This window comes from Equus asinus, chromosome 17 (assembly GCF_041296235.1).
Source record: "Equus asinus isolate D_3611 breed Donkey chromosome 17, EquAss-T2T_v2, whole genome shotgun sequence".
Taxonomy (NCBI): domain Eukaryota; kingdom Metazoa; phylum Chordata; class Mammalia; order Perissodactyla; family Equidae; genus Equus; species Equus asinus.
This window is the reverse complement of record NC_091806.1, coordinates 30,645,412-30,666,007: the sequence shown is the minus strand read 5'-3', so window position 1 is coordinate 30,666,007 and position 20,596 is coordinate 30,645,412. Positions and strand designations below refer to the sequence as shown.

At 35.1% G+C, this 20,596-nt stretch overlaps 1 protein-coding gene and 1 pseudogene across 1 annotated transcript; both read right to left on the bottom strand.

Annotated features, from left to right (window-relative positions):
* Positions 1 to 3,574: 3,574 nt before the first annotated feature.
* Positions 3,575 to 4,504, bottom strand: LOC106823595 (putative olfactory receptor 5AK3). Its single transcript, XM_014829421.1, has one exon. The coding sequence runs from the start codon at positions 4,502 to 4,504 to the stop codon at positions 3,575 to 3,577; it is 930 nt and encodes a 309-aa protein (XP_014684907.1).
* A 13,018-nt stretch (positions 4,505 to 17,522) lies between these two features.
* Positions 17,523 to 18,451, bottom strand: LOC106823603 (putative olfactory receptor 5AK3; annotated as a pseudogene).
* Between the last annotated feature and the right edge of the window lie 2,145 nt (positions 18,452 to 20,596).

The following is a 20,596-nucleotide window of genomic DNA, read 5'->3' as shown; positions in this document are numbered from 1 at the left end:
AAACTATCTTCAATGAAAAGTACATAGACTTTGAAGTTAGAAAGATCTAGATTTGGATCCTGGAAGTACCATTTAATAGGTATGTGATCTTGGGCAAGAATTGTAACTTCCCTCAACCTCAGTTTAATCTTTGATAAAATGAGAAGGAAAACATTTACCTTAAATACATGGGATTCTATGCAGTATTTTTTTTATAGCAAAACATTGGAATTAGATAGGGTGATGCTAAAATAAGGCAGAGTTAATCTATAGCTTGTACTTCCATGAAACACCTAAAAATAATAAGATAGATCTATAAGTATTCTCATGGAAAATGAAACACTGTTAAATAAGTAAAGCATTTTGCAGAAAAATGTGGGGTGTGAACTGATTTTTAATTTAAAAAACTCTCTCTCTCTCTGTGTTTATGTTGAGAAAACACCATCTGGAAGAATACATGACAAATTTAAGCAAGTTGAGGAGGACTGAGGGTAATAGGGAGTTTCCTTTTCTAACTTTACAAACGGGTGTATTTAAAAAATAAGGGACACATATTAATTCCTTTTGCAATTAAGAAATGAATAACAAAATGAAGCAAGGTTCAAGAGAACAATTCACACTGTCAATGCCTGATAGCCAACCAGGAGCACATATGTAGTCATGTAAATTAGGCTATTTCACATGAGGCAGCAAGGGAGAGCACACCCCAGAAGCACCAGAGTGCTGGATAAGAGGGGATTGGGAAGGCTTTTTATAGGACTTAGGCTTGTGCTTGGTGATTCTAATGATTGAGGAAGTGCAGGCATGTTCTGTTTCGAGTGTTATCAGGAATTCAGTGACTGGATATTTTGGTAATTTACACCTAAGAGAGGAGAAAATTAAAGAGGGTAAAGAAGGAATATTTACTCATTAGTTGGAAAAAGGGAATGTTTAGCCATTTTTCTTTGGTTGCCAAGAGTCCTTGTCCCTGTCTTGTTTCAGACATACTTTCAGAGTGTCCTTTTCTCTATCTTGTTTCATGTCAGTCGTGGAATGGTCTTATCTAATAATTGCTTATGTTCTGTAAAGACTGTTTGTTCCACTTGGGAACATTATAGCCATGTTGACTATCATCTCCAGGGCCATTTTATACTTCTTTATACCATCAGTAACTCCTCTTTCTATTTATATTTTTATTTATTTATTTTTTAGGAAGATTAGTCCTGAGCTAATGTCCACTGCTAATCCGCCCCTTTTTGCTGAGGAAGATTGGCCCTGAGCTAACATCCGTGCCCATTTTCTTCTCTTTTATATGTGGGATGCCTGCCACAGCATGGTTTGATAAGTGGTGCATATGTCCATGCCCAGGATCCGAACTGGTGAACCCTGGACCACCGAAGTGGAGCACACTAACTTAACCACTGCACCACTGGGCTGGCCCCCATTTATATTTTATTTTGCCAAAGATAAGATGACTTGACCCAACCTTTGAGTTAATTATGCTGTCATATTACCTCTAATCCTATAGATTTTACTGTGGTCCTTATATGCTAGAAGAATGCACAACTGAATAGGAAAAATGCAATTTGCTTTATATACAGGAGATTGATCTTCAGATTTTCTTCCCAGGCTAGTACAAGCTTATTACTCATCAGATGATTTCTCCACAGAGAGAGTTTATAGCTGAGGCCTATGGGATTAGGATACTTATTCCCTTAAGTGTCTGTGACTCTAGATGCTGAGACACCATCAAAGAAAACAACCTTCATTAGTTAATTTCTGCTGAAGGAGGATCTTCCCAGAGGGGAGAAGTTTTTCTGTTGCAAATATTAGGAGACTTATTAACTGTGTGTGCACGTGAGTGTGTGTGTTTGTGTGAGATAAGGGCATTCTTGTAATGTCTGCCACATCCATGTTGGAATAATCCTTATCAATATTTGTTACTATTAACATTTATTGAGAGTTTATTAGTGCCAAGCACTATGGTTTATATGCATTATCTTACATATTCCTAACAAGCAAGCAAACAAACATATTTTAAAAATCTCATGAGGTATGTATTATGAGAAAACAGTTTGAAAGCTCAACTAACTTCCAAAGGGACACTGGTGGTGAGGGGCAGAGTTGGGCCATAAATCACATTATGAAAGATTCTAAATCCTGTGCTCTCAAATACTACTTTCTAGTAGAGCATGCAATTAAAGCAAAATTTTGCTTATACAGATACTCTCAGGTATTAGGTTCCACCTCATATTATTGAACCAACATTTCCAGGGCTGGGCTATAGTAATTTGCATTTCAAAAAACTTTCCCTGGTTATTTGTATGCTGCCGTCCATAGGTTGGTATTTAAAGACCAGTAGTGTAGGCTACAAGACTCCCATAACTTCCAGTTAGAAAGCTGTCCATATTGTTTTTCTTAATTAACATTCCTTCATTGATTCAATATTTATAGAACCCCTACTATGTCTAAGGCTCTACACTAGATGTTAAACATTCATAGAAGGAAAAGGTATCTCAACTGGCTTATAGATGATAGTGAAGGTCTCATATGTAAATAAATAGTTTATATAGGAAGTGTTAAATAATATTTTCAGATACAAATGAAATGCTGTGGGTATTCAGTGGAAAAAGAAGTTACTTCCAGGGGTAGGAAGTTAGCAGGAAATGAGTATTGAGCTGGGAAAACTTCAGAGAGAGAGACTGACTCTTGAAGTAGTAGTAAGATTTGGGCATATAAAGGTGTGTTGTTTCATGTGGTGTATGTACTGATTAAATGTATATGACTTTCTGGCTTTGAAGAAGCAAGCTGCCATGTTATGAGAGGGATTATGGAGAGGACCATGTGGCAAAGAACCATAGATTAGCCTCTAAGACCTGGGAACAGCCTCTGGCTGACAGCCAGCAAGAAGGCAGGAGTTTCAGTCCTACAACAGCAAGAAGATGAATTCTGCCAATAACATGAGGAAGCTTGGAAGCAGATCCATTCCCAACTGGGCATCTAGATGAGTTCCCAGTCCTGGTTGACACCTTTATTGTAGCATCTCAGAGAAGGGGTGTCTATATTCTCGACATATAAAGCTATAAGATAATAATTGAGTGCTTTTTAAGCCCCTAAATTTGTTGTGCAGCAATAGACACAGATTTTTGGATTACAACAGTACAGGTTTATTTCCCAGTTGGGAACATTCCCTGTCTTGGTTTTGTCTTCCTAAACAATGCTACAATAAACATCCTTAAATGTATGGCATTATGGACTGGAACTTATATTTCCATATTCCAACTTTCAGGGATGAAATTCTGGTTTGAAAATTTTTTTTATTTAGAAAGATATTGCTAGGTTCCTTCTAAAGTGAGGCAACACTTCAATTTTCCATTAACAATATGTGAGAGCATCATTTTCCTTACATCACAGCAATTAATAGGCATTATCATTGTTTTTCAATTTTTGCCAGTCATATTGGTGTTATCTCATTGTTACTTTAATTTGCAGCTCAGTATTAGTAAAACTGTCAACTTTTCCCATATTGTTTGGCACTTTGGTTTTTATTTATTAAAAATGGGCACTGTCAGTCTGGTTGTTTACGAGTGTAGAGAATTAGAAATTGAGTATCAAACTAGAAGCATTTCTTTCCTATCCCTTTTAGGGCTTCTTTCACATCTTGGTTTCTCAGGCTGTAGATTAGGGGATTTAGCATGGGGATCATAATGCCATAAAACACAGAAGCCACTTTTTCCTCCTCTTGAGACTTGTTGGTCCCATGGTGTAGATACATGCAAGAGAGAGTCCCATAGAAAATGATGACTGCTGTCATATGGGAGGCACAGGTGGAGAAGGCTTTTTTCCTCCCTGCAGCAGAAGACATCTTCAGGATGGCAGTCAGGATGTATACGTAGGAAAAGATGACCACCAACACAGTGAATGTCAAGTTAAACCCCACAAGGGCAGTTAGGAGCATGATGTTGAAGTCAATGTTGGAGCATGAGAGGGTAAGAATTGGGGGTTCATCACAGAAAAAGTGGTTGATTTTATTGGATTTGCAAAAATTCAGTGAGAAGGTAAAACCTGTGTTTACAGAGGCATTTAGGAAACCCATGAAGTATGAACCAACTAAGAGTTGAATGCAGACTTTCTGGGACATGACTGTTGTATAGCGAAGAGGGTTACAGATGGCCACATAACGATCTACTGCCATAGCAGCCAGGATGTAGCAGTCACTTGTTACAAAAGTACCATAGACTAGTAATTGTACCACACATCCTATGAATGAGATGGATTTTTCTGTCCCTACAAAGTTTTGCAACATCTTGGGAGTGATAGCAGAGGCATAACAGAGATCAACAAAAGCCAAGTGTTGGAGGAAAAAGTACATAGGAGTGTGAAGGCAAGAGTCAATCTTGGTGAGTAGGATCATGCCAATATTACCCACTAGGGTGGCCACATAGATCAGTAGAAATAGTATGAAGAGGGTGTGCCAAGACTTGTGCTGGCCAGCAAATCCCAGGAGAATGAATTCAGTCACTTCAGTGCCATTGTTTTGTTCCATGGCTAGCAAAGATTAAATGTCAGCTGAAAAAGTGCACAGAAAGAAGAGTAGAGAAAGCTAAGACCATTGTTATCCTTTAGCTAAGTCTGATTGGAAATGGTATAATATTTGATTTCATAGTGGGGTCAGAGAATATTTTCTGTGAGCTCATTCACTTGGATTCTAAAGGTGAACATAGAGGTCGCTGAACTTTGCCACTCAATTTAGGGAACTTCATCTATAGTTTGGGAAATTGCCTTGGATCAGTAGCTGTGTTCTCAGGGTGCAGACTGATTGGAATTTCATAAACATATCAGTTAAAGTACATATAAAAACACTTTTGTTCATTTTTTCTTTCTTTTATCTACTATATATTTTTATTAAAATACCACTATTTACCTAAATACAAATTATTTTATCTGAAAACCTTGACTCATCCATAGAATTCCATATTATCTTGCTCCTACTTTACTCTCTATTCTTTCCTTGCTATCAGTGCACTAGCCATCATGGACTCCTCTTGTTTTTTGCTGTCCTCCACCTCTGGCCATTCCAGCATGTTCCTCTTTCTGCCTTAAATACCCTCTGGTCCATTTCCTATTATATTAGCATTTCATTGCTAACTTTTACTTTTCTCTGGTCTCAATTTGAATGGCATGTCCTCAGGGATTATTTTGACCATCCAAATGAACCATGAGCTCTGCTATAGGTCTTGGTCCTTTTGTCTTAATCAGTTTTAACACTAATAATTATTTGTAACATTATTTATACACTTTTGCTTAATTTCTATTCTCTCATGGATTGTAGGTTCCATGAATTCAGCAGCTAGGGAAAGTGCGTGTGTCTATAAATAGTAGTAATTGAATACCTAAATGAATTAATTAATGAAAGAATGAATGAATGAAAAGATTTATGAAATGTAGAAAATCAACTGCTTATGTTACATGAAGATTTTTTCCCATAATTAATGCCATTGTTTTGTTTTCTTTTAAGAAGGGACTTTTTTCTTTTTCTTTAGTGTGCCTCTCTGCTTCAAGGAGTTAGGACAGTTAAACTATAAGAATAGAAAACTAAAACACATAGCCAGGATCAAAAAGAAGCTTTACATTCATGCTTTCTTTGGTTTGTTTATTTAAAAATAATTACTCTGTGTCTACTCTGAGCAAGGCACAGTGTAGGTACTGAGAATTATTTAGGATTTCTATTTCTACTTGGAAGATTAATCCTTTTATCGTTATGCAGTGTTCCTCTCTGTGCCTAGTAATTTTCTTTGCTGTGAAGTCTACTTTATCTGATAATTAATATACTTATTCTTTCATTCTTTTGATTAATGCTTGCATGGTATATCTTTTATCTTTTTTTTTTTGTTGAGGGAGATTGGCCCTGAGCTAACATCTGTTGCCTTTTGCTTGAGGAAGATGGTCCCTGAGCTAACATCTGTGCCAATCTTCCTCCACTTTATATATGGGACACTACCACAACCTGGCTTGATGAGCAGTATGCAGGTCTGTGCCTGGGATCCAAACCTGCAAACTGAAGCAGAATACGTAGCTTAACCACTATGCCACCAGGCCAGCCCTAGCAAGGTATATCTTTACCTTCCTTTTACTTTAAACCTAGAAATGTCACTATATATTGAAGTGAGTTTCCTGTACACAGCACATAATTGCATCATGTTTTTCTATCCATTCTGCCAGACTCTTTCTAATTGATATTAAAAGAAGGAATCTTGAGGCTAACCCCGTGGCTGACGGTTAAATTTGTGCACTCTGCCTTGGTGGCCAGCAGTTTGCCAGTTCAGATCCTAGGTGTGGACCCACATACAACTCATCAAGCCACGCTGTGGCAGCATCTCACATAGAAGAACTAGAATGACCTACAACTAGGATATACAACTATGTACTGGAGCTTTGCAGGAGAAAAAAGAGGAAGATTGGCAACACGTTAGCTCAGGGCCAATTTTACAAAAAAAAAAAACCCAGATGGGAAATTGTTGTGAAAAAAGCAAAAGAAGGAATCCTGGAATGTTAGGAAAGAAGAAAGAGCATGGAAAGAGCGATAATATGGATAAGTACAATAGACTTAACTTGTCTCAAGTTTTCTAAATTATATTTGACAATTGAAGCAAAATTTTGACCCTATCTAATGTGGTTCTCAATGTGTGTGGAGGAAATATTCAAGACAAGTATATTATAAATAGGGAGAGTAAAGTGATGCAATGGGAAGCGGGTTTCCACATTTCACTCAAATTGGTAAAATGTATCTGACAAAGGACTCATACCTAGAGTATATAAAAAACCCTGAACTTCAACAATAAGAAAATATCACATTAGAAAATGGGTGAAAGACATGAACAGAAAATTCACAAAGGCGGCAAATAAGCACGTGAAAAGATATCCCACATCATTAAGCATTAGGGAAGTGCAAATTAAGAATCCAATGAGTTATCACTACACAGCTATCAGAAGGGCTGAAATCAAAGAACAGTGACAACAGCAAATGCTGGCAAGGATGTAGAATAGCTGGATTTCTCATACATTGCTGGTAGGAGTATAAAATAGTACATTCACTGGAAAATAGTTTGGCAGTTCCTTAACAAACACACTTATCATACCATTCAGTACTTGCATTTCTGGGCAATGATGTCTACAAAAAACTTATGTCCACACAAAAACATGTACACAACTTTTTCTAACACCTTCATTTGTAATAGCCCCAAAGTGTAAACAGCCAAAATGTCCTTCAATAGGAAACCTTGGTACATCCCTACTGTGGAATACTATGAAGCAATAAAGAAGAACAAACTATTGACATATGTGACAACTTCGATGAAACTCAAGGGTATTGATAAAGAGTGAAAAACAGCCAATCTCAAAAGGTTATATAGTGTATTATTCCATTCATCTAACATTCTCAAAATGGCAAAATTATAGAGATGAGAACAGATTAATGATTTCCAAGGATCAGGGTGGTCGGGGAAGGGGAGTGGTGTGACCATAAGGGGTAGCATGAGGGAGGTCTGTATGGAATCTGAAATCTGTGATAGCATAGGTGTGTATCTTGATTTTAGTGGTGGTTTCACATATCTACACATGTGATAAAATGACATGGAGCTATACACACACATTATCACACACATCAATATCAAAATCCTGGCTTGATGTCATAGTATAATTATGTTAGATGGAACCACTGAAGGAAAACTGTGTGAAGGATATATGGGACATCTCTGTACTTTCTTTGCAACTTCCTGTGAATGTATAATTCTTTCAAAATAAAAGTGAAAAAAATGAAGAAGAAGAGGAAAAAGTAAAGCCTGCTGTGCAGTTATGTGAGGGTCAAATCGGTAAATTTATGTAAACTTCCTAGCAAAGGGCCAGGTATTGAATTAGTGCTCATCAAATGGCCATAATAACACATGCCAATAATACATTGAAGGCATATAGTATTGGTTGATTGATTGAATCATTGAATTATGTGTTCATTTGTATCCTTTCCCAGGCAACACTCAGCCCAGCTGAGTTCCCCCACTTTATTTCCATTACATTACCAGTGGTGAAGGGATTCCCTCTGGTCTTGGGACAAAGCATGGCAGAAGTGCGTCTCTGACCCTTTTGCTCTACCACTTCCTGCACACACTGCGATGCTACATAACTGATGCTGAAAGATGGAAATTACTTTGCTTTACTTACAGTGGAGTTGCCTCCAGATTCTTTTCCTGCAACCCGTGCAGGTCGATTGCTCACCAAGTTCTCTCTGTGTGTTCCTTCCAGTCAGAGAATTTATAGCAAGGGCCTAAGGGATCAATCAATATTTGATCCCTTGGGAAGCTGAGGTTCTGGGGCAGAGATGGAATTGGAAAAACAATGTTCAGTAGTTATTTTCTGCTGAAGAAAAGTTCAGATTTCTAGAGGGAGCAAATTTATTTTTGTGTCACTACCATTAGGGACTTCTTGCTTTCATTTTTGAGAGTTGTCCTGCTTCTCATGAATCACTTTTTATCCTGCTTCCCTCTCTCCCTCTCCGTTTCTCTGCTTCCCCTTCATCCCCACCTTTTTCTTCCCTCCTTCTCTCCCTTCTATTCTTCCTGCTTCCTTTCCTTCCTTCCTTCCTCCTTTCCTTCCAGCCTTTTGGTCTTCCTCTTTTTTGAGAGTATAACAAAGAATCCCCACGGTAAACATTCAGAAGTACGAAAGCACGTAGAGTAAAAGCCAAGTCCCCCTCTATCCCTCCGTTCCCAACCTCCAGTTTCCCTCCCTGGAGATCACCATTCTTTTAATCTTCTCTTGTTTTTCCAGATATAAACCTTGCATTGCGTTTGTAAATATATTAATATATATAGTCTTCCTTCCTTCCCCATACAAATGATAGCATATTATGCATATTGTTCTACAGCTTGCATTTCACTTAATATTTCTGCATGACCTATATGGAAAGAGAAATCTCACTGTTTTTAATGGTTGTATAATATTTTATTGAACAGCTGCATTTCTTAATTTGTTTAATCAGACTCCCTCCCTCATTGGTAGACAATTATGGCTTCCAATCTTTACTAGTAAAAACAATGTTATAATAAATATATTAGTGTGATTATATCTTTAGGATTAGAAGATATTTAGGAGAGAAATCTCTAAGTCAAAGGGTATGAACATAGTAAATTTGGGTAGATATTGGCTGACTGCCTTCCAGAGAGAGGCTCTATCAATTTAAATCACTTCTAGCAAATCTAGAGTGACTATTTCTGCAAATCCTCCCTAACGTGATGCTAAGAAACTTTTATTATACTTCATCATTATGATAGGTGAAAAACAGTATATTTTAGTTTTGTCTTTTTCTTCTGAGTCAGGTTGAGCATCTTTCCATATTTCTACAAAAAATTAGTATTTCTTTTTCTATGAAATATCTGTGTATGTATAGTGCTCCCTTAAAATTCATGTTTTTGCTTTTATATTAATATTTTGAGTCAAGTACCCTTCCTTATAAGAGTTGCAAATATTTATTTCTCAATATTACTGATTTTACTTTGCTAATAGTGTATTTCATCATACATAAAACCTGGATTTCCAAGTAGAAAATTTATTTTGTGTTCTGTGTCAGATTTATAAAGGCCTTTTTCACTCTAAAGGTTTAAAAAATTTAGTATTTTCTTTTATTGTCTTTAAAGTTTAATTTTTAAATTTAAATCGTTGAGCCTTTTAAAATTTATTTTTGCATAGCATGTGAAATAAATTTCTAGTTTTACTCCACCCCAAATATGTAGCCATTATTTCACTATTATTTATTACATAATCCATCTATGCCCCATCTATCACCATTATTACATACTATCTTATGCATTCGGACCTAATCCTGGACTTTCATATCTGTTGTATTCATTTTTTTTCTGTCTTTTCATGTTTTAGTATCACACAATTTTACTATAGTTTTATAATGTCTTAATAGCTGGCAGGGTGATTTTCACCATATCATTCCTTTTTATTCCCTAAAATTTTATGACCACCACTGCTTGCCACTTTTTTCATATGAAGTGTAGAACCAGTTTGTAATTTAACATCACCCCCAAAAATGGTCTATTTATTGGGTTCATGTCAAATTTATATATTAATGTATGAGCAATTGTCAAAGAATGGGGGAGCACTTTGACTTACTGAAGAGTGCTTTTTATATATTTCTTGATAAGAGCTTGAATGTTGCTTGCTAAGTTTATTTTTAGGTCTTTCCAAAGAGAAATTTATTTTTATTTATTTTTATTTATTTATTTATTTTTTTTATTTATTTTTATTTATTTTTATATTTTTATATTTTTATTTATTTTTATTTATTTATATATTGTATTATATTGTTTGTAACAGTTGATTTTCTGGGTTTTCTAGAAAAGAATTATGCCATGTTTAAATAAAAATATTTAAAAAATCATCTTTGATAGGTTATAATTTACATACAATAAAACACATTCATTTGAAGTGCATGGTTTTTTGAGTTGTGAAAAATGTTTATATCTATTCACTCATCACCACATTAAAAATATAAAATATTTTGTCATCCAAAAAAGTCTCTTGTGCTTTTTCCAAGTCATTAACCCTCTTCACAGGTAACCCCTGCTCTGATTTAAGATTCAGCATGTTGTTGTATGTATTAGTAATCTATTCATTTTTATTGCTGTATTATATTCCACTGAATGGATATTCTACAATTTTTTTATCAACTTAATTCACGAGCTGATGAACATTTTGATTGTTTCCTTGCTTGGCTATTATGAATAAAGCTGCCATGAACATTTTTATACAAGTCTTTGTGTGAACATAGATTTTCACTTCATGTGGGTAAATAAGTAGGAGTGGAATTGATGGGTCACCTGGCAAGTGTTTTATTATTTCCTTATTTCAGTTGTTTTTGAGTTTCATATGCTTCTTTTTCCAGTTCCTTAAGATGTAATATTTGGTTATTGATTTGAGATATTTCTTCACTTTTAATGTGCACATTCACAGCTATAAATTTCCTTCTTAGCACAGCTTTCATTGCATTCCATCAGTTTTATTATATTGTGGTTTTGTTTTTCATTCATCAAAGTATTTTCTAATTTCCCCTGTGATTTCTTCTTTGACCCACTGGTTGCTTATGAGTGTGTTTCTCAATTTCCACATATTTGTGCATTTTCCAGTTTTTCATGTCTAGTTTCTTTCCATTGTGCTGAGATACTACTTGTATGATTTCAATCTTTTAAAATTGATTGAGACATGTTTTGTAGCTTAACATATGGTTTATCCTGGAGAATGTTCCATGTGCACTTGAGAAGAATATTTATTCTGCCTTTTTGGTGGAGTGTTCTATAGATTTCTGTTAGGTCTAGTTAGGTCTACCATTGTTCAAGTCCTCTATTTCCTTAAGGACCTTCCAAATAGATTTTCTATCCATTGCTGAAAGTGGGATATTGAAGTCTCCAACTATTATTGTAGAACTGTTTATCCTCTCAACTCTGTCAATTGTTGCTTCACATCTTTTGTGATGCTTTGTTAGGTAGGTACATATGTATAATTGTTATGTCTTCTTGATGAGTGACACTTTTATCAATATATAATGTTCTTCTTGGTTTCTTGTAATTATTTTTGACTAAGTCTATTTTGTCTGATATAAATTTGTCACCTCAGTTCTCTTTTGGTTACTAATTGTATGAAATATCTTTTCCATCCTTTCACTTTCAACCTATTGTGTCTTTGGCTTTAAAGCAAGTCCCTTGAAGAAAGCATCTAGTTGGATCATTTTAAAAAACTTCATTCTGAAGGTCCCTTCCTTGTGATTGGAGAATTCAATCTATATAAGTTTAAAGTAGTTCCTGATAAAGAAGGACTTATTTCTGCCATTTTTCTGTTTTCTGTATGTCATTTTTTTGTTCCTAATTTCCTCTTTTACTGGTTCTTTTTGTTTAATTCATTTTTTTGTTTATCATTTTAATTCCCTTATCATTTCTTTTTTTCTATTTTTAAAGTTATTTTCTTAGTGATTACCTTGAGAATTACAATCAACATCTTAAATATATAACAATCTATTTTGAATTAATACTAAATTAGCTTCAATGGAATATAAAATCTCTGTTCCTTTACAGTTCTGCTTCCTTTTATGTTGTTATTGTTACATATTACATCTTTATACATTGCATTCTAATTAACATATATTTATAATTATTGGTTTATGCATTTGTATTTATAAATCATATAGGAAAACAAAGAAGAGTTACAAACCAAAAATACAATAATACTGGCTTTTATATTTACCAGTGTGGTTACTCACCTGTGGCTTTTATTTTACCATGTGGCTCTGAATTCCTGTCATCTGTTGTCCTTTCTTTACCAGCCTGCATGACTCTCTAACATTTCTTGTGGGGCAGGTCTGCTTGTGACAACTTCTTCAGCTTTTGTTTATCTGGGAATATCTTCTTTTTTCCCTGATTTTTGAAAGAGAGTTATGCTTAATATAATTTTTGTTTGACAAGTTTTTCCTCTCAAAACTTTAAATGTGCCACTCCCACAGCTTTACGGCCTCTATGGTTTCTGAAGAGAAATTGGCCCTTAATAGTTTTGAGAATCCTTTTTATGTGATGAGTCGCTTCTTTCTTGGTGCTTTCAAGATTCTCTCTTAGTCTTTGACCTTTGGCAGCTAGGTCATATAATGTCTAGGAGTGAATCTCTTTTCGTTTGTTCTATTTGTACTTCGTTGAGCTTCTTAGCTGTGTAGGTGAATATTTTTCATCATGTTTGGGAAGTTTTCAGTCAATATTTCTTCAAATATGCCTTCTGTCCCTTTCCCTCTCTGGTCTCCTCATATTCTCATTATGCTTACATTGGTATGCTTGATGGTGTTTTATAGGTGTCTGAAAGTCTGTTCATTTTTCTTCATTCTTTTTTCTTTCTGTTCTTTAGACTGGATTATCTCAATTAACTTGGCTTCAAGTTAACTGATTCTTTCTTCTGCCTGCTCAAATCTGCTGATGAGTCTCCCTAGTAAATTTTTCATTTCTGTTACTGTACTTTTTAACTCTAGAATTTCTATTTTTTAAAAATAATTTCTATCTTTTTATTGATATTCTCTTTTTGGTGAAACCTAGTCTTATAATTTCCTTTAGTGCTTTAGAAAAATTTTGTTTTTAGTTTTATAAACATATTTAAAATAGCTTATTTATAGTCTTGTCTAATAAGTGTCTGTGTTTTCTCAGGGACAGTTTCTATTGACTGTTTTGTCTCTCTGTGTAGGCCATACTTTCTTCTTTCTTTGCATGTCTCATGATCTTTGTTTTTGGTTGAAACTGAAGATTTTAAATAACATAACGTGGCAATTCTGAATCAGATTATCTTTCTCTCCAGCATTGTTATTGTTGTTAATGTTTGTTTGCTTAGCGACTTCTCTGAACTAATTCTGTAAAGTGTATATTCTCTGTCACGTGTGGTCACTGAAGTCTTTGCTCAATTAGCTTAGTGATCAGCTAATGATTCAAAAGGGAATTATTTAAATACCTGGGACCAATAAGTCTCTTAATATTTGCCAACAGTCTCTGAGTGTGTGTTGGGGAATGTCTTTGACTCTCAGTCAGGTGGATTACAACTCCACCTCAGCCTTCAACTGCTACTTGAGAATAGCCTCAAGATTAGCCAGAGTGAGTACTTAAGACTTCCTTAGTTCAATTCTGAACATGCACACAACCCCTATGGAGCTCACGGTGTTTAAGAGTCTCAGGAATATATTGGAACTTTTCAATACCCCTTATAAATATTTCATTCCTGAGCCTCCTGTTTTAAACTTTTTGGTTTGTCTACTGTTTTCTCCAACTCTTACCTACAGGTGTGCTCCAACTTGCTGCCAGGCTGCTGCTTTTTAACCTGATTGCCAACTGTTGGTTTTTAGGGCTCCTGTGGAGCTGGGGAGGGGAGGATGAGAATAGGGTACATTAAAGCACCTCAAAGCTATTTTTACTAAGACTCAACTGTTTTTCTTGAATAAATACTCCCTGGATTGCTGCAAGTCTTTGTTTAATTTCCAGAGTTCTGAAAAAGTTGATTGTGACAGTTTTTATCATCTATCTATCTATTGTCTATCTATCTATCTATCTATCATCTATTTGTTTATTTATTGCCAGTGTTCTAATTGCTTTTAGGGAAAAGTTGATTTTCAGATGATCTTACTCTGAGATTTTCACTGTCATCACTGCCCATTTTTAAATGGGCATTCCTATTATTGGGTTGTAAGTGTTCTTTATGACCTCTGAATACAAAACCTTTGTCATAAATACATATAATTTTCTCTCAATCTGTGGCATATTTTTTCATTTCTTTGATGTCTTTAGAAAAGCAGAAGTTTTAGGGGCTGGCCCCATGGCCAAGAGGTTAAGTTCGCGCACTCCACTGCAGGCAGCCCAGTGTTTCGTTGGTTCGAATCCTGGGCGTGGACATGGCACTGCTCATCAAACCACGCTGAGGCAGCGTCCCACATGCCACAACTAGAAGGAGCCACAACAAAGAATATACAACTATGTACTGGGAGGCTTTGGGGAGAAAAAGGAAAAAAAATAAAATCTTTTAAAAAAAAGAAAAGCAGAAGTTTTAAATTTTGATGATGCAAATACATCAATTTTTTAATTACACGGTTTGTGCTTTTGTTTTCCTATCTAAAAATCTTTGATATTTCAACGTCATGGAGATTTTCTTCTATCTTTTCTTCTGGAAATTTTTAGCGTTAGCATTTACTATTTGTATGTAATATACCTTATGTGTATATGATACTTTCAAAATTAATTTTTGTGTGTAGTATGAGATAAAGGTTGGGATTTATTTTTTCTCTCTGTCTATTCAGTCCAGCACCTTTTTCTTTTTGAAAATCCAATCACTTCATCCTGCAATTGGCTTGGTACCTTTGTTAAAAATCAATTTACTGTTATATGCTAATCCATTTTTTTATCCTCTATATTGTTCCATTGGTCAATAATGTCTATCCTTATGTTATTACTAGACTGGTTTATTTACTATACCTTTATAGTTAGTCTTGAAATCAGGTTGTGTATGTTCTATATCTTTGGTCTTTATTCTAAAAAGTTTTTTTTGGCTTTTCTAGGTTTTTTACATTTCCAAATAGGTTTTAGAATCAGCTTGTAAATTTTTACAGAAAATCAGTTGGTATTTTGATTGGGATTTCACTGAAAGTATAGATCAATCTTGGGAGAACTGATATTTTAACAATATTGGGTTCTCCAATCATTAAACACAGTATATCTTCTGCTTATATAGGATTCTTTGATTTTTCTCATAAATGTTCATAGCTTTCTTCATACAGATATTATACATATTTTGTTAAATTTATCTCTAAGTATTTCAAGCTTTTGGATGCTAATGTAAATGGTATTTAAAATATTTGTTTCCACTTTCTGTTAACATATACAATTGATTGATTTTTCTTCTATTATATCTAGTTTGTTGTTTTTCTTTTACATTTAGTCTAATGATTTACGTATCTAATTTTTTGTCTAGCCAAATTACTGACTTCTGTTGATTGTAACAATTAATTTTCCTGGAATATCCAGAAAAAAAATCATGCCATCTTCAAAAAACAATTTTTACTCCTTTTTGATTTATATTCCTTTCAAGGATTTCTATAGTCTAAATGATTTGATCAGCAGCTCCAGACTAATCTTAAGAAAAATCTTGAGCATGTTCATCTTTTTCTTGTTCTTGACTTTAAAGGAATGCTTTCAGTGTTTTCCCATAGGTAACTTACTCTTAAAATTTTTTTCAACTTGATTTGTCATGGAAAGGAAGAGGTGAAACAACATTTACTACTGTGTTTTTTTGTCTTTGTGTCTTCTGTTTTTTTCACTTTATGAATATTAAAACTATACTACTAAGTATAATGATTCTCTATAAATATTTTACATTTCTGCATGATCCAGTTCCTCTAAGAAAAGGCTTTTACAGTCATTATATTTAAGGATGTTTGTATCAGCATAGTAAAACATAGAGATATCTCCTTCCCTGGAGATGGTTTGGGGTGGTAAAGATACAGATAAATTCTTCTTCCTTCTCTGGAGTGGATTTGCTTACATTCCAGAGTAGAAATGTTTCTCTCTACAAAGAGGAGTATGGGCAAGTCACCAGTAATCTTATATAAGATCAGAGTTTCCTAATTTTGTCATTCCTCTCTTGTAATGTACTCTGCTGCATGAGCTGGTACCATCTGGATTCTCTTGGCATTGTTTGGGTTATGATTGGCTCCCTATCCCAGGGTTCCTGCCTTAGCCAGATTTGGAATTCATGGAAATGTTGGGAAAGGTAGTTAACTCTACTCCTGTCAATCCTCCCACTAGCTTCTCTCTATGGCTTAACCAACTAACAATATTGGGAGAAGACATTGAACATGCAATGTCAGAATTTATGTTTACACAGCCTGTTCATAGAATGTGTGTGCTTTATTTTTTTGAGAATTAAAATGGTGAGAACACTAGGGTCTGAGTCCTTATTTGACTTCTGGAAGTCAACTTAGAATCCTACATCTCTCTTCATTCTTGGAGATTGAGAGACAAAAAGCATTGATTCTGGATAAATGAGTCTGCTCTGTAGCACCAAACTCTGCACTGGATTTTGTTTTCCTAAGATGTGCACCTGCAAGAGGATATATCTGGAGATTCAAGTTATATTTACCAATTATAAAATTGGTATGCCCCACATCTTCCAGACTCCAGTGTCAATTTCCTAATTGTTTAGGGAACATGTAGAGAAGGAGGGATACTGGCCTCAAATGTCCCCAAATCAGTGGGGATTCACTCAACTATACTTTTCTCCTACTCTTTTCTGCATATTTCCTCCAAAAAAATGACTGTTTCAAAAAAAGTTTTTCTGCAATAGTAAATCAGCTTAGCTATTTAAAAATTCCAAGAGTAATAATAGTACCTCTTAGGAGAAGACAAAAAAAAAATATTTTTTCTCCCCAAATCTCCCCAGTACCTAGTAGCAGATTTCAGTTTTGGGTCCTTCTAGTTGTGGCATGTGGGGCACCACCTCAGCATGGCCGGATGTTGCAAAACTTTGTAGCGGTGCCATGTCCATGCCCAGGATCTGAACCAGCAAAACCCTGGGCCGCCCAAGTGGAGCATGAGGAATTAACCACTTGGCCATGGGGCCAGCCCCCTAAAAAAGATTTTTATACAGTAATTCCTTATATATCATTGATAGAGGCACTGATACAATAAAAATTATGCATTTCTCCTTAATTTACTTTTCTTTTTTAATGTAGGGTATTTAAAAAAAGCACTTCTCAAAATGTACAAAAGCAATATCGAAGATATTCTTTTCAAATGCATTCTCTTTAAGATACACATGAATTAGAAGCTTATTTATTTAATAATTTGAGATGTTTTTCAACATCTTTCAGATGCTATTGATATAAATAAGGAATGCTTTTCTATCTCAAAAACATTTACCACATCTTCTGCTGTTGAGAAATAAGAGAGAACTGTTGGTTGGCTTGTTGAACCATGTTAAGTTAGAAATCAGAGTTCAAACTAGAACCACTTCTTTCCAATCCTTTTTAGGGCTTCTCTCACATCTTGATTTCTCAGGCTGTAGATTAGGGGTTTAACATGGGGATCATAATGCCATAAAACACAGAAGCCACTTTTTCCTCCTCTTGAGACTCATTGGCACCATGGTGCAGATACATGTAAGAGAGAGTCCCATAGAAAATGGTGACTGCTGTCAGATGGGAGGCACAGGTGGAGAAGGCTTTTTTCCTCCCTGCAGCAGAAGACATCTTCAGGATGGCAGTCAGGATGTATACGTAGGAAAAGATGACCACCAACACAGTGAATGTCAAGTTAAACCCCACAAAGACTGTTAGTAGCATGACGTTGAAGTAAATATTGGAGCATGAGAGGGCAAGAATTGGGGGTTCATCACAGAAAAAGTGGTTATTTTTATTGGATTTGCAAAAGTTCAATGAGAAAATAAAACCTGTGTTCACAGAGGCATTTAGAAAACCCATAAAGTAGGAACCAACTAAGAGTTGAATGCAGACTCTCTGGGACATGACTGTTGGATAGCGGAGAGGGTTACAGATGGCCACATAATGATCTACTACCATAGCTGCCAGGATGTAGCAGACATTTGTTGCAAAAACACCATAGACTAGTAATTGCACTATACATCCTATGAATGAGATGGGTTTTTCTGTCCCTACAAAATTTTGCAACATCTTGGGAGTAATAGCAGAGGTGTAGCAGAGATCAACAAACCCCAGGTGTTGGAGGGAGAAATACATAGGAGTGTGAAGGCAAGAATCAATCTTGATGAGTAGGATCATGCCAATATTACCCACTAGGGTAACCACATAGATCAGTAGAAATACTATGAAGAGGATATGCCAAGACTTGTGTTGGCCAGAAAATCCCAGGAGAATGACTTCAGTCACTTCAGTGCCATTGTTTTGTTTCATGCCTAGCAAGGATTAAATATGCTGAACCTTGACATTGGCATTTCATAAATACATCTATTAAAGAGTATATTAAAAAGATAGTTTTTAAAACCACATTTTCTTTTACGCTATATACATTTTAATTAATATATCCAAATTTACATATATACAGATTATTATTTATGAATATCTTGACTTACCCATGGAGTCTATATGACTTGCTCTAATTTAGCTCCATATTCTCATCTTACTCTTTTTGCCTCCTAATTCTGTTCTGGCCATCATGGACTCACGGACATGTAGAGTTCTTTACAGAAGTGTTTATTAAAGTATCTACGGTAAAGGATCATTTTCCTTGTAAAATTTGCAAATGTAGCCGTTCAGTGTTCTTGTAAAAAGCAGTAAAAAGATCTCAGCATTGTCAAAATTCTGCAATAGTTTAAATGCTAAATCTCACTTTCAATGGTTATCTTGCCACAGAGTAGAAACAGAGAATCTAAGGATTGGAGCTGATCCATGGACCACACATTGAGTAGCATGCTCCCTGGTGTCCATCCATCATAATTTACCTATATGGTTTCCTAGTGATGGATAGTAGATTGCCTACAACTTGCCTCCACTACAAATAACTCAGCATGAACGTTTTCCTAGGGCATATTATTAGGGACAAAAATTTTTAGTCTGAGGGCAATGCACACATTTAACTTAAGTTTTTTCAGATCACTTTCCATAATGGACGCACCAGTGTACACTCCTACTAATTATGCATGGGGGTTCCCATATTTTCAGTGCCTTGTGAACACTGGTATTTTCCTAACATTCTTTGGTCAGAAAAATAGGTATAAAGTGATATTTCATTTTTATTCATTTCTTTTCTAACCAGAAATAAATTTCATCACTGTCTAATATTCTTAAAATTTGGGATTCTATTTTTCTGTAAATTGCCTATTTATATCGTTCCCTAATGTTTCTATGAGTTATAGATGTTCTTTTTTATCTAGATTTGAATACTTTGTTCTTGACAAGTTTTTCTCACATTCTTTCCTCTATTAAGTTTGTTTGTGGTGTCCTTCATAGATGAAAAATCCTTACTTTTGAAACAATAAATCATAATTTTTACTTTATGGTTTATTCCTTGGGAAAAAAATGAATAAAGTCCATTCCTGCTTCTAGCTCATTTACCCAGAAGAATCAAATGTAATAATAAAATTTATTTTCTTTCTTATACTGAGTTGCTGGCACATGGTGTTTACTGAACCACAATATTTTATACCATATATACAATTAAAAAATAGCTATTTTGTGTTTACTCAGTATTTTCTTTTTTAGAAAAAGCAGAATAAGTGCTTAGAAAGTGATGATTATTGGTGTGTGTGTATATGTGTGCGTGCATCTGGAATATTTAAATGTTTTTAAACCATTTAATGGTTTTACTTGTTATTTTAAAACTTGCTCACACGAACACTTGACCCAATTGTGTTACAGGGAAGTTCTACCAAATATTTATGGAACAACTAATTCTAACATTATATGTACTTTTCCTGAAAATCACAATAGAGCATTTTTTCCAGTTCATGTCAGCATAACATTAAACCAAAATAAATAAAATATGTAAAAATAAAATTGGATCCAATCTCATTTGTGAAGGCATACATGCGAATAGCTTGAAAATACACATTAATTAACCATATCCATCTATGTATTAAACAAACAATTGCTAAAGTCTCAAAGAGCCTCTAGTAAATAGCTATTCTCTTCCTTCCCCAGTAGTTGAACAAGTTGAGAAATAAAAGATAGTGTATATATGGAGACCACAATATCACCTTTAGACACCTGAGGGAAGACTTGAAGTTTATTAGCCAAGTTACTCGTTTCCGGTGAACATCATAAGGAGACAGGCTTATCTACCCAGTCTTGGTGGCAGTCACTGGGATATGCCTCTTGCACATTGTGGGGAAGCTCCTCTGTAATGCAGGGAAAGGAGGAATTCAGCAGGAAGGCTGCTCCTGAGGATAAGGGCAGAGGACGGCATGCCAGGTTGTTCTCAGATTTACCAATCAGACATGTCACTCCATCTTTCTAGGAACACAGTGAATAACATGGGGATAGGAAGGGCAGGATTACACAGACTAAGCTCCCTTTGAAGGAAACAAACTTCAGAAGCAG

Coding starts and splice junctions, on each gene's coding strand:
- LOC106823595 (XM_014829421.1), bottom strand. CDS start 4,504: ATGGAACAAAACAATGGCACTGAAGTGACTGAATTCATTCTCCTGGGA.